This window comes from Siphateles boraxobius, unplaced genomic scaffold (assembly GCF_051911475.1).
Source record: "Siphateles boraxobius isolate OS27281-9 unplaced genomic scaffold, OSU_SipBor_1 15, whole genome shotgun sequence".
Lineage (NCBI taxonomy): Eukaryota > Metazoa > Chordata > Actinopteri > Cypriniformes > Leuciscidae > Siphateles > Siphateles boraxobius.
This window is the reverse complement of record NW_027508755.1, coordinates 2,896,128-2,909,981: the sequence shown is the minus strand read 5'-3', so window position 1 is coordinate 2,909,981 and position 13,854 is coordinate 2,896,128. Positions and strand designations below refer to the sequence as shown.

The window sequence follows — 13,854 nt, the reverse complement described above, 5'->3', positions numbered from 1 at the left end:
ATAATTATGAAAAAAAATGACATACTAAGTTATAATTATGAGATGAATAGTTTAATTATTACTTAAAATGTAAGAATTATGGCTTAAAAGTGAAAATTATGACATTAAATGGATCGTCCACTCAAAAAAAATTAGCCCATGATTTACTCACTCTCAAGCCATCCTTGATGTATATGCCATCATGTATATAAGACATCGTCTTCTTTCAAATTAATACAATCGGAGTTATATAAAAAAAAATGTTCCAAGCTTTCTAATGGTAGTGAATGGCCGTTTCTGTTTTGAAGTCCAGGAAAGTGCATCTATCCATCATAAAAGTGCTCTAGGGGGTTAATAAAGGCCTTCTGAAGTGAAGCCATGCGTTCGTGTAAGAAAACTACCCGTTTATAAAATTTTATTGACTAAAATAACTAGCATCCGGCAGACGGCCTAGTAAATCGAGGTGTACGGCCGTCTGCCGGAAGCTAGTTACATTTGTAAAAAGTACCATTTAATTCATACGGTGCTAAAAATCTTGCCTCAAAAAGAGTACTTTTAAACTGATCAGTTTAACAGTCTCAATAACCAACCTTAGTTGTTACTGATTAAAGTGACAAGAAGTCACTGGCAGATACAGCGCTGCTAGTTCCTTCGAGATTTTCCTATTTGGTTTTATAATGCCCCCCCCACAAAAAACCCCCAAAAAACTGCATGCTTAGATAATATGAGTAACTACTATTAGCATTTTAGTCTCCTCTAAGCAAAATCACATGGCATAGTCTAAAAAAGTTTTTGAATTATCCTCAGATTTGAAAGAAAACATGACCAGAACAACATTAAGCTATAGTTATTTTATTTTATCATATGCTCGTAAATATTCTTGTTGGAACCCAAAACGGAGCAAAGTGTGAAAACAGAATTACAAATTTGAACATTTTCAATGAACATGAACCCTTTATATTTTATTATGTCTGCTGTTCTTACTGAAGAAAATATTTAATTTGGAAATATTTAAGCTGTTATTGTAGTTGTATTGTTGTTTCTTAATCCAAAAAATGCTTGAACTCTGGGCTTTAAATAAACGTGAAACTCAAAAAAATTGAATATCGTGCAAAAGTTATAAGTTTGATGACTATGGCTTACAGCTTATGAAAACCCCAAATTCAAAATCTCAGAAAATTAGAATATAACATGAAATCAATAAAAAAAAAATTAAATACAGAAATATCAGCCCTCTGAAAAGTATAATCATGCATATGTATATAGTTATATATGCTAAATATATTAGTTTTAACTTTTTAATTTGAATTACTGAAATACATGAACTGTTGCACAATATTAAAATTTTTCGAGTTTCACCTGTAGCAGGTGATGAATACAGTGGCAGAAAATCAGGAACATTTGTGCAAACCTCATTGATTTAAGAATTGTGCATGACTGGTAAACTTGGCCGCTCTCTGTTAAGGGTGGCCCGATTGTGGCCATGCTTTTAAAAAATTCTAGATCCGCCACTTCAAGGAGTGAAGTGTATTATTGTATTTTTCTAATGAATCAAAGGGTGATACTAACATTTACACTATAAGAAACAGATAAAACCACACATATTTCACTTACTCACAAAAAAAGACTGAAGAAAGAACATGAATGAACAACGTACTCCTGAAAAGTCAGTAGTTTAACAGGTGTCAGTACGAGAACTGATTGTTTCTGAGCGAGTCTGTATTTGTGTCTCTGGTTCTGTACAGCACTCAGTGCTCCCACAGAGAAGAGGCGTCCACGCTTAACCCGTCGCCCATCAGCGTGCCTCCCTGGTCTCCACGCAGGTACTTGCCATTCTGACCCTTAATGCCAACCCGTCCATACTCCACAAACTCAAAGAAGAAATCCTCAGGTTTGTCCCCATCTGTGCAAACCAGACCACTGCCAGAGACATACCAAAACTTTTCATTTCCACCTGTGGTAGAAAAAAAAAACATGCATCAGGAATTTTGTGAAGTGCCCAACAGAGTCAGTGTTGCTCAGTGAAACTCTCGTCAGTCACAGCTCGCGCAATATGACTCACTTCTTATATGGTATGCGCCATCGCTGAAAAGCAATGAGAAGATGTCATAAACAGAGCGACAGGCGTCCAGTGTATTGGAGTTCTTGTGGTGACACACAAAGCCGTTCTCCCCACGCAAGACCAGGATAGGACGATTAATCAGCTTTAGCACAAACTGCTCGTCCTCCCCTGCCGAAAACATGAGAGGATTTATCTGAATTGTGTTGCATCCAGTAGTGCAAGTTTAGTAAAAGATCAGAGAAGAATCAGTTTGCACTCACCCAAAGAATCACTCACAGCAGCAAGCTGTCCATTTTTCTTTGTGCAGACATATTTTCCATTGTTTGCCCTCAAAGCGACTCTTCGGCCCAACCACTCAATGTCGAACATGGTGTTTTCTTCTCTATCAGTTACACACATATTCAAGATCATTGGTATGCATATGATATATTATATTATAGTTACACGTTAAAGTGATAGTTCACCCCAAAAGGAAAATTAGCTCGTCATTTACTCACCCTCATGTCGTTCAAAAACTGTAAATGATCACCAAAACTTACCAACATGGTTACCAACATTCTTCAAAAAAAAAAAATGTTTTAATGATCCACAGAAGGAAGAAAGTCAAACATGAGTATGAGAATGGATGACAGTATTTAAATTTTTGGGTAAATTATCAGATTTAACAGTTTTTGTTACACGTTCATTTTTACAAACAGCAAGCCATATGTAGTTTAAAATAAATTATCATTTGAGAAAAGAATGCACTCTATAGCAGACATGCACAAATCCAGATGCCCATTTTTGCCAGCATGATTTTAAATTGTTCCAAAGAGAACTGTGAAATATACTTCAGTGAAAGTATAAAAATGGTCACAACAAATTTGCTTATGTTTGATTATTTACATAAATAATACAGAATCTTAAATATCTATTCTTCATTTTATATCATAACTTTTATTTGATATAATTTATTTTTAATATCCTAAAACATTTTTAAGTTTAAATAGTTTGTCATGTTTCTCAAGTTTTACCATACATGTTTTGTTTGTTTGTTTGTTTGTTTGTTTGAGTGTACACTTACACTTCTGTGGCTGAAGACAGAATCCCTCCGTGAGTAACGAGTGTCCAGTAATTTCCGCCACTGGTTCTGAACGTGCACTTCTTAGTCTCTTTGTCAATCTCCATCTGAAATGTCTCCATGTCTGTCTCATCATCCTGATTAGCTGAGATGCTAACACCTGGAAACAGAGACATTTATCATGGCAAGCTTTCTCAATGACTGAGACTTGAGAATTGCAAAGCAAACAAATAGTACAGTAGATGTATAGTACAAATGCATCAGGTTGTTGACTGGTAAACTCCAACTGACGGCTGTTTCTGGATTATTCTATTTTTTAGCTAGTTACATGCACTTTCTGAGAATCTACTTCGAACAACTTACCATTTAAAACCAAAATTAAAGGAGAACTCCGGTCAATTTTAACATTGAGCTCATTTTTTTGTAAATTTGGAGTGCTGTCAATACAGAGAACAACGACAGAAATCGGTGTTGCCTACACCGTGTTATCCTCTTTTTAAAATTTGCACCCTGTTGACTTAAATGGGGCAAGTTTTAAACCTGCTTTTAGCCTCTTAACATCCTTGATGTGTCATTACAAGTGCACAGCCATGTGAGTGATTTTATTCAGAGTGAACACGGTGAATCTTACTGGAGTAGATGTGAAAGATATGAATAAAAGTGATGTTAATTCGTGTGTGTGTTCAACATCTGATTCGGATGAACTATCCATTTGAGCTGATATTCTCAGAACACCACACAGCACAGTCATCGGCTGACAGCTGACAGTCTGAGTCTCCACTGTTGCTTAGTTAGCACTCGACAATCGACTACTGATGACTTCGACCGAACACAGGAAGTAAATACAGGTATGTGAGCTGGCTGAATGAGCTCAATGTTAAAATTGACCGGAGTTCTCCTTTAATAAATACAAATATTTCAAATGCTCTAAACATTCCATAAACATTCCTGTGTACCATAAACAACACAGACAACGAAGGAGACTTGGTGCTAGACAACAAAGGAGAATTGGTGCTAGACGACGAAGGAGACTTGGTGCTAGACGACGAAGGTGACTTGGTGCTAGACGATGAAGGAGACTTGGTGCTAGACAACTCTGAGGCTTCAGGTGAAGTTGAGGGATCCTTAGACCATGGAGGAGCTGATGATCCAAAGGTGGATCCAGGTTACTGGGTAGAACCACTGAAGGAGGAGCCGAGGGACTGAAGGGAGACAGCAGAGGCGAGGCAGAGGAACTGGATGGCTTTGGTAGAGGAGGAGGGAAAAGGACGCACGACTTGGCAGAGCCGATGCAATGAAAGCAAATCGGTGCTAGACAATGAAGGAGACTTGGTGCTAGACAATAAAGGAGACTTGGTTCTAGACGAAGAAGGAGATTTGGTGCTAGACGAAGAAGGAGATTTGGTGCTAGACGATGAAGGAGACTTGGCTCTAGACGAAGAAGAAGACTTGGTGCTAGATGAAGAAGCAGACTTGGTGCTAGATGAAGAAGGAGACTTGGTGCTAGAGGAAGAAGGAGACTTGGTGCTAGACGACGAAGGAGACTTGGTGCTAGACGACGAAGGAGACTTGGTGCTAGACAACGAAGGAGACTTGGTGCTAGACAACGAAGGAGACTTGGTGCTAGACGACGAAGGAGACTTGGTGCTAGACGACGAAGGAGTCTTGGTGCTAGCCGACAAAGGAGAGTGGGTGCTAGACAACGAAGGAGACTTGGTGCTAGACAACAGAGGAGTCTAGGTGCTAGACAACGAAGGAGACTTGGTGCTAGAAGATGAAGGAGATTTGGTCCTAGATGATGAAGGAGACTTGGTGCTAGAGGAAGAAGGAGACTTGGTGCTAGACGATGAAGGGGACTTGGTGCTAGACGACGAAGGAGACATGGTGCTAGACGACGAAAGAGACTTGGTGCTAGACGACGAAGGAGACTTGGTGCTAGACGACGAAGGAGACTTGGTGCTAGACAACGACTTGGTGCTAGACGACGAAGGAGACTTGGTGCTAGACGACGAAGGAGTCTTGGTGCTAGCCGACAAAGGAGAGTTGGTGCTAGACAACGAAGGAGACTTGGTGCTAGACAACAAAGGAGTCTAGGTGCTAGACAACGAAGGAGACTTGGTGCTAGAAGATGAAGGAGATTTGGTGCTAGATGATGAAGGAGACTTGGTGCTAGACAACTCTGAGGCTTCAGGTGAAGTTGAGGGATCCTTAGACCATGGAGGAGCTGATGATCCAAAGGTGGATCCAAGTTACTGGGTAGAACCACTGAAGGAGGAGCCGAGGGACTGAAGGGAGACAGCAGAGGCGAGGCAGAGGAACTGGATGGCTTTGGTAGAGGAGGAGGGAAAAGGACGCACGACTTGGCAGAGCCAATGCAATGAAAGCAAATCGGTGCTAGACAATGAAGGAGACTTGGTGCTACACAATAAAGGAGACTTGGTTCTAGACGAAGAAGGAGATTTGGTGCTAGACGAAGAAGGAGACTTGGTGCTAGACGATGAAGGAGACTTGGCTCTAGACGATGAAGGAGACTTGGTGCTAGACGAAGAAGGAGACTTGGTGCTAGACGAAGAAGGAGACTTGGTGCTAGACGAAGAAGGAGACTTGGTGCTAGACGACGAAGGAGACTTGGTGCTAGACGACGAAGGAGACATGGTGCTAGACGACGAAGGAGACATGGTGCTAGACGACGAAGGAGACTTGGTGCTAGACGACGAAGGAGACTTGGTTCTAGACGACTAAGGAGACTTGGTGCCAGACGACGAAGGAGACTTGGTGCTAGACGACGAAGCAGACTTGGTGCTAGACTACGAAGGAGACTTGGTGCTAGACGACGAAGGAGACTTGGTGCTAGACGACGAAGGAGACTTGGTGCTAGACGACGAAGGAGACTTGGTGCTAGACGACGAAGGAGACTTGGTGCTAGACGACGAAGGAGACTTGGTGCTAGACGACGAAGGAGACTTGGTGCTAGACGACGAAGGAGTCTTGGTGCTAGCCGACAAAGGAGAGTTGGTGCTAGACAACGAAGGAGACTTGGTACTAGACAACGAAGGAGTCTAGGTGCTATACAACGAAGGAGACTTGGGGCTAGACAACGAAAGAGACTTGGTGCTAAACAACGAAGGAGACTTGGTGCTAGACAATGAAGGAGACTTGGTGCTAGACAATGAAGGAGACTTGGTGCTAGTCAACGAAGGAGACTTGGTGCTAGTCAACGAAGGAGACTTGGTGCTAGAAAACGAAGGAGACTTGGTGATAGACAACGAAGGAGACTTAGTGCTAGACAACGAAGGAGACTTGGTGCTAGAAGATGAAGGAGATTTGGTGCTAGACGATGAAGGAGACTTGGTGCTAGACAACTCTGAGGCTTGAGGTGAAGTTGAGGGATCCTTAGACCATGGAGGAGCTGATGATCCGAAGGTGGATCCAAGTTACTGGGTATAACTACTGAAGGAGGAGCCGAGGGACTGAAGGGAGACAGCAGAGGCGAGGCAGAGGAACTGGATGGCTTTGGCAGAGGAGGAGGGAAAAGGACACATGACTTGGCAGAGCTAATGCAATGAAGGCAAAAATCGCTGCTAGACGACGAAGAAGACAATGAATGAGATTTGGTGCTAAACGAAGAAGGACATTTGGTGCTAGACAATGAAGGAGACTTGGTTCTAGACGATGAAGGACACTTGGTGATAGACGAAGAAGGAGACTTGGTGCTAGACGACGAAGGAGACTTGTATGTAGACAACGAAGGAGATTTGGTGCTAGACGACAAAGGAGATTTGATGCTAGACGATGAAGGAGACTTGGTGCAAGACGATGGGAGACTTGGTGCTAGACAACGAAGACGACTTGGTGCTAGACAACGAAGAAGACTTGGTGCTGTGCGAAACCAGCAGCGATGAAGAAGACTTGACGCTAAACTGAACTAGTGGTAACGAAGAGGACTTTGGACTGGGCTCATCCAATGGCGACAAAGAGGATTTGGGATTGGACTGAAGCAGCGATTCTGCCAAGCTCCTTTGAAGATCTTCCACGGGCAGGCGTGCCTTCGACTGCTCATTGAGGCGTGTTGTAAAAGGTGTTATAAAAGACTCATAGAAAGCTGTCGGGATAGTGAGTGAGGCACACCAGATCTAAGAATCCCTCGTGTGATCCTTGAGGGAGCAATTCCCCTGCTTGAGGAGATCTGGAATTCTTCATTCAATTTCAATTCGGCATCTTATTTTACTACCTAAATTCAGGAATTGTATTTTAAAAAACATTCTAAATTAAATAATGAAATGAATAGTTTCAGTCCTTAATTATGATTGGTTAAGCTGCGTTCACTCACACCTGTGACTCAAAGGGTTTTTGCTAATCCAATGGCAATCCATTGGTAACACCTCAGTACTTTGTGCTCCTGGCTGAGTCCAACTAAACCAGTAATCATGCTGTTTATCTCTGTGACTCTCTCTGAACCTGTGGTTTAAATAACATTACCAGCAAATGTCTATTCCAACTAGTCAAAGCGACCAGATTTTGTAGGTTGAGGTTCAAATTAGATGCTTCAGAAATATCCCTTGACTGTCCATAAGCGTTTTACTGGAGTAATCCCTAACACTCCCCCTACCAGGGCCTAATAAGCAGTTCATGCCTTGATCCATCCTATTTCAGCTTAATATATGCAGAGACAGAAATTGAAATTATTTGAAAATGATGTTTTGCAGTGTGTTTGTTCAACCATCGGAAACTGATCAAAGAAAGCCATCTGTAAGGATGTCTGGTCCCACTTTATATTAAGTGTCCTTTACTACTATGTCCTAACATTGAAATTAATCATTTGATACAAAGCAATCATTGTGTAAATACATGTTTTTACATAGTACTTATATTTCTAAAATATCTGCATGTAATTTCAGCTGTAATTACTTTCTGTAATTACATCTATAATTACACTCTTGACCCTTTCCTTACACCTTAACCCATGCTTAAACCTAAACCTACTCATACCAACAAACCTTTCCCTAACCTTACCTGTATTCCTCCTCAATAACAGAAAAAGAGTTTTGCAGAACATTATGAACACAATAAGTACATTTACTTATTTTTTAATGAAAGTACATAGTAGTTAAGGACACATAATATAATGTGGGACTGGATGTCTCAATTCTCGAATTTCATGGCGAGGAACGAGGCGTGAGGAAGCTTCCAGAGGACTTATGAGTGAGGATACACAGTTGCATCATGTGCGGAAGTCTTTCTGGTCGAGGACTTCTCCCCCTTCACATCTGTCACAATAATTTTAATTTATAATTTTGGTTTGCAGTTTAAATAAACCATACAGGGGTAGAGCTGAGACGCAAAGGAAACGAGGATGCACAAATTAGAAGTGAGAAGCACACTAGCTCACCTGGAGCAGGGTTTGAGACCCCTCCTTTAACGTCTTTCCTATTGTGACATTTATCCGAGTGAAATGCCTTATCGAATGAGAAACAAATGTTGGGCAGGACTTGATTTTTTTCCGTAAATTGATTGGATAGTTGAGTTATCGTTGTTTGCTAATTACTGCAATCTCATGTTGTAAGGAAGGGAAGGACTGTAGCCTTCCCTCACTCCGCACACGTCATCAGAGAAGAGATGTCATTGCGAGGGGCACATGAATTAAAAAAAAATATGTGCATAGATAAATCATTCATAATAAACATTGCAATATTCATAAAAAATTAATTTTGGTGACTAAGAAAAGTGTCAATCTTGCCTTGAACAGTTCCTGCTACATCCTATTATGCTGTTTACCGTACATAGGTAGTGCACCAATTGCATGGACATCTTGATTCTATAACCAAGCAGTGGAAAAAAACATACATTGATATTTATCTATTCAATTATGTATTTTGTTAGCCGTTTAATGCATGTATTCTTCTATATGATAATAGAGGTAAGAGTTTGCAAATATTTGACTATGACAATGAACAGCATTAAACATAATGGTGCATAGCTAAAAGTGCAGTTGTGTTCAAAGCTTGCCCTTTTACCTTCTGTATCAAATGTCACCATCCTCTTCTCCCCACAAGGCCAGAGGTCATCAACCCTGCTCCTGGAGACCCATTGTACTCCAAAGTTTATTTCCAACCTGCTTCAGAACACCTGCCTTGGGTTTTCAAGCAAACCTGAAAAGCTTGATTAGCTGGTTCAGGTGTGATTGATTAGGGTTGGAGCTAAACTGGAGCAGAACTGTGGGTCCCCAGGAGGAGGGTTGAAGAATTCTGCACAAGGCCTTTCAGAGAGACATGCATATGACTTGCGTGCAATATTCCAAGAACAGGGATAACTTCCCTTGCTTTCATTGGCACGTTCATGAGAAACTTGTCAGCTGGATGTTCATTTGAGTTAGATGTCTGTTTATGAAACATTCAAAAGTAACATTCCCATAATGTTTGCAAAATGATGAAATGGAATGTTCCCATAATTTTTGAACTAACTTTAAGAAAAAACATTCAGAAATAATTGTATTATAACTTAATAGGAACATTAGAAAAAATTCGTAGAACATATTTTTGCTACCTGGGTAGTCTGAATTATTTCTTTAGTCTGAGATTTTGTAATGCATATACATGCATCATCCAGGGAATGATCACATTGTTGTCTAAAAGTCTGTGCATTATATAGGTTTATGAAATGTCATGTAAGTTGTGTGTAAGATTCTATGGTTTATACTAGACGCATAATACCAAGTTTTATTAAATACAATTGAGTTGACATGGTCAGTGCGCACACACACACACACACACACACACACACACACACACACACACACACACACACACACACACACACACACACACACACACACACACACACACACACACACACACACACACACACACACACACACACACAACGAACAACAACTTGTTATAGACCTGGAGCTACATCAGCAGAAAACCTTTTATCAGTTTTATGAGGAGCAACCTTTATTATAAATATAGATGAGCTGGTTCAAGAACCCACTTTTTATTGTTCAGCCATGTTGCTGAATACCTACAGATTGTTGTAGACAAGGGGTGCTGAATCCTATGCCTTGATATCTATAGCCTCATTATCTATAGCCACAGTATGTCAGTCTAAATCCGATGTTTGTGCACATCCGAATGAATTCTGTTCAGATTTAATAGGTGTGAACGGCTAAAAAATCACATGAAATGCGATCGTTTTGGGTTACATTCGTATGTGTAATTCTGTAAACTTGTCAAACACTGGTATAGGAAACATGCTGAAAGTCACTGCAGAATCAAGGTTGTATTGTTGCAAAGTGCCGAACTAGTAGAAAATTACAATATAACGGAGAGATGATTTGATATTGGTGGAGACGACAGCACAGATTAAAGCCACACATACCAGCCTTTTACATTTCTGCCGCTGCCTCAAACACAGCGGCTACACATTGTAATGTTGTAATAGCAGCATGAGACACACAAATCGGATCTAAACAGTTGTGATACACAATGTGGACAGTGAATAATTTTAGATCAGATTCCAATCTGATACACAAATAATCAGATTGGGACCAACAGTGTAAACATAGCCAATGTGAACAATCAATCATTTTAGATCAGATTCCAAATGGATACACAAGTAATCGGATTTGGACTGACAGTATGAACGTATCCTATGTCCCTGGATAGTTCAGATTCTACTACCCTAATCAAACACACCTGAACTAGCTAAATAAGATCTTCATGAGCACTTAAGAATAACTGTGTTTTTGATTATGGTTGGAACTGAACTCTGCAAGTAGTTAGATATCCAGGAACAGGATTGGGCAACATTGTTTTAAATAATAAAACAATAATAATGACCATGATATATGGTCAACAAAAATGCACAATCACTGGTTACCTTGACGAATAGACACAAATCTTTTGTTGGCTGCCTGGAAAACAACTTGTGGGTGGCTCTCTTCCAGATCAAACAGCTCATCTTTCCCTGCCCTTGAACAGCGGCCAGACTTCAGGGAGCCGGTGGGGCCCGTCGGTGAGAGGTACTTGCCCCCACAGTCCTTAAACGCCAGCTTGCCAGACTTGAGCTCCAGGGTGAAACTGGTGTTAGGCCCGTTCTCCGTTACCAACTTGCCATCGTTGCTGAGAAAGCGGCTGTCACAGGTCTTCAGACTGTACTTCCCATCCAGGTAGACCAAGGTGATCAGGGAGTCCACACCCCAGGGGATGTTGCTGTCCATGGAGAGCTCGTCGTCTGCGATGGACAGGTGAGCGTAGCGCTTGCGGCCAACACTTAGCAGGTTGGCCTGTGGGTGAAGGGCGAGATGCATGGCCCACAGCTCAGAGTCTCCAATGGTCTGTGCGAAACAGGACAGATATTCTGCAGAGCCTCCAAAATAACGCAAGTATGGCTCAGACTGCAAGGCCCAGCGTCCATCTGACTGCATCAAAATCAAGAAACGGCAGTCTGTATTGGGCACTTCCTCCTCACAGCTTACCTTGCCGTCTTTATCTGAGGACAGATAACGTCCGAGGTGACTGCGCAAGAAAACCACCTGGCTGTCCTGGTCTTGCTCCAGGGTCCAGATCTGTTTCTTCTTCATGCTTGTTCCAGATGCATTTACCTTGAAACCAAATGCCTCTGCTGTAAGGTAACGATTTCCGTAATTAATAAGTCCAAACTGGAGCTTTAGAGCCATGCTTATTCCGTTTGTGGACATTCTGATCAGGCGATTCCCAAAGTATTAGATTCGTTTTAAAATGCTGAAAATAAAACAATATGCCCTTGACATACAAGAATCTCTCCTTGGATGCTATTAAAAGGTAATTTAAAGCTTCTTTGCTGATCTGAACCTAGAGTTTCTTGCCCGTTTCTACTTTTTTTTTTTGTCAACTGTGTCTCAACTACAGATCAATGCTGTTGTCCTTGTGCGTTCCCTTGTGTTGAATCCTTTATCGTTAGAACAGCAGTGCCAGGCTACACTAGGTTATCTTTAGCTACTTCTCTGCATTCACACAGGTGACTGCTTGCTTCTTCCTAATCAGCCTGGATTAAACTCAGCAGGGCACAGCACCTCAATCCAACAAGCTGCTGACATCACACACCAAGTCTCTGACTCCTCCCTTTTTTACTCTGCCAGATTTATTTACTCTCTCTCTCTCTCTCTCTCTCTCTCTCTCTCTCTCTCTCTCTCTCTCTCTCTCTCTCTCTCTCTCTCTCTCTCTCTCTCTCTCTCTCTCTCTTTTCTTTTTAAGCCCCGGTCTAACCTCTCTTGCTGTATCCCTTCTTGAATATATATTTCTTTTTTGGTGACAAATAATACAATACATGTTTTGATATGTTGTGCAAGTTCGTCTTTAAATTCGTGCCTTTATATGGTAGTTTCTGAGGAGTTTTTCAAACTCTGCTTATTTTACCTTCCTTATTTTCCAGTCAAATATGTTTTCTTTAGCCTGCAGCTCAGGTACAGATGATCATGATGAATGACCTCTCACACCTTCTGTCTATCTTTGTCCTTATAAGGGTATTAGTGACTGTACTACAAGCTTTCAGAGCTATACAGTAGAAATGGGTGTGCTATTAATTTTTTCAGTCATATTACTGTATTTAAACAGGCTCACATCCCAAGTTTTTTTCAGCAAGCAATATCAGATATATATATAGATAAAAAATAACATTCCACAAAATTGGGATACATAGGATATAACTTAAAAAGAAAAGTGATGCCATGATTTCAGGAAATTTAATAACAAATCAACATTTGGAGTCAAACTAGGCATCTGTAGGTTAAACAACAAATGGCCCAGTTCACATTACTGCTTATTCTATCCAAAAATTGCACACATAGACAGTAAGATAATTTATATTCTCTATATAAAAGTGACTTATATGTTTAAAATATCTGCATGTAATTACATCTGTAATTACACTGTTGACCCTTTCCCTACACCTTAAACCTAGAACTACTCATACCAACACACCTTTCCCTAACCTTACCTGTATCCCTCCTCAATAGCAGAAAAAGTGTTTTGCAATATAGCATGAACACAATAAGTACATTTACTTATTTTTTAATGCATGTACATAGTAGTGAAGGACACTTAATATAATGTGGGACTGGATGTCTCAATTCTCTAATTGCACGGCGAGGAACGAGGAACGAGGAGTGAGGAAGCTTCCAGAGGACTTATGAGTGAGGATACACAGTTGCATCATGTGCGGAAGTCTTTCTGGTCGAGGACTTCTCTCCCTTCACATCTGTCACAATAATTTTAAATTATAATTTTGGTTTGCAGTTTAAATAAACCATACAGGCTGAGACGCAAAGGAAACGAGGATGCACAAATTAGAAGTGAGAAGCACACTAGCTCACCTGGAGCAGGGTTTGAGACCCCTCCTTTAACGTCTTTCCTATTGTGACATTTATCCGAGTGAAATGCCTTATCGAACGAGAAACAAATGTTGGGCAGGACTTGATTTTTTTCAGTAAATTGATTGGATAGTTGAGTTATCGTTGTTTGCTAATTACTGCAATCTCATGTTGTAAGGAAGGGAAGGACTGTAGCCTTCCCTCACTCCGCACACGTCATCAGAGAAGAGATGTCATTGCGAGGGGCACATGAATTAAAAAAAAATATGTGCATGGATAAATCATTCATAATAAACATTGCAATATTCATTAAAAATTAATTTTGGTGACTAAGAAAAGTGTCAATCTTGCCTTGAACAGTTCCTGCTACATCCTATTATGTTGTTTACCGTACATAGGTATTAG

General features: G+C 40.7%; 1 protein-coding gene across 1 annotated transcript; it reads right to left on the bottom strand.

The window, feature by feature from the left end:
• Positions 1-815: 815 nt before the first annotated feature.
• On the bottom strand, positions 816-13,305 carry fscn2a (fascin actin-bundling protein 2a, retinal). The gene is made up of 5 exons (XM_077230646.1): positions 10,980-13,305; positions 3,105-3,261; positions 2,302-2,423; positions 2,042-2,209; positions 816-1,933 (listed from the first exon to the last, which is right to left on the bottom strand). The coding sequence occupies exons 1-5, from the start codon at positions 11,797-11,799 to the stop codon at positions 1,728-1,730; spliced, it is 1,473 nt and encodes a 490-aa protein (XP_077086761.1). The 5' UTR covers positions 11,800-13,305; the 3' UTR covers positions 816-1,727.
• Positions 13,306-13,854: the final 549 nt, after the last annotated feature.

Coding starts and splice junctions, on each gene's coding strand:
- fscn2a (XM_077230646.1), bottom strand. CDS start 11,799: ATGTCCACAAACGGAATAAGCATGGCTCTAAAGCTCCAGTTTGGACTT. Junction 3,262..10,979: donor ATTTGTGTCTATTCGTCAAG/GTAACCAGTGAT, acceptor CTCTGTTTCCAG/GTGTTAGCATCTCAGCTAAT. Junction 2,424..3,104: donor CTGTCTTCAGCCACAGAAGT/GTAAGTGTACAC, acceptor TGTAACTGATAG/AGAAGAAAACACCATGTTCG.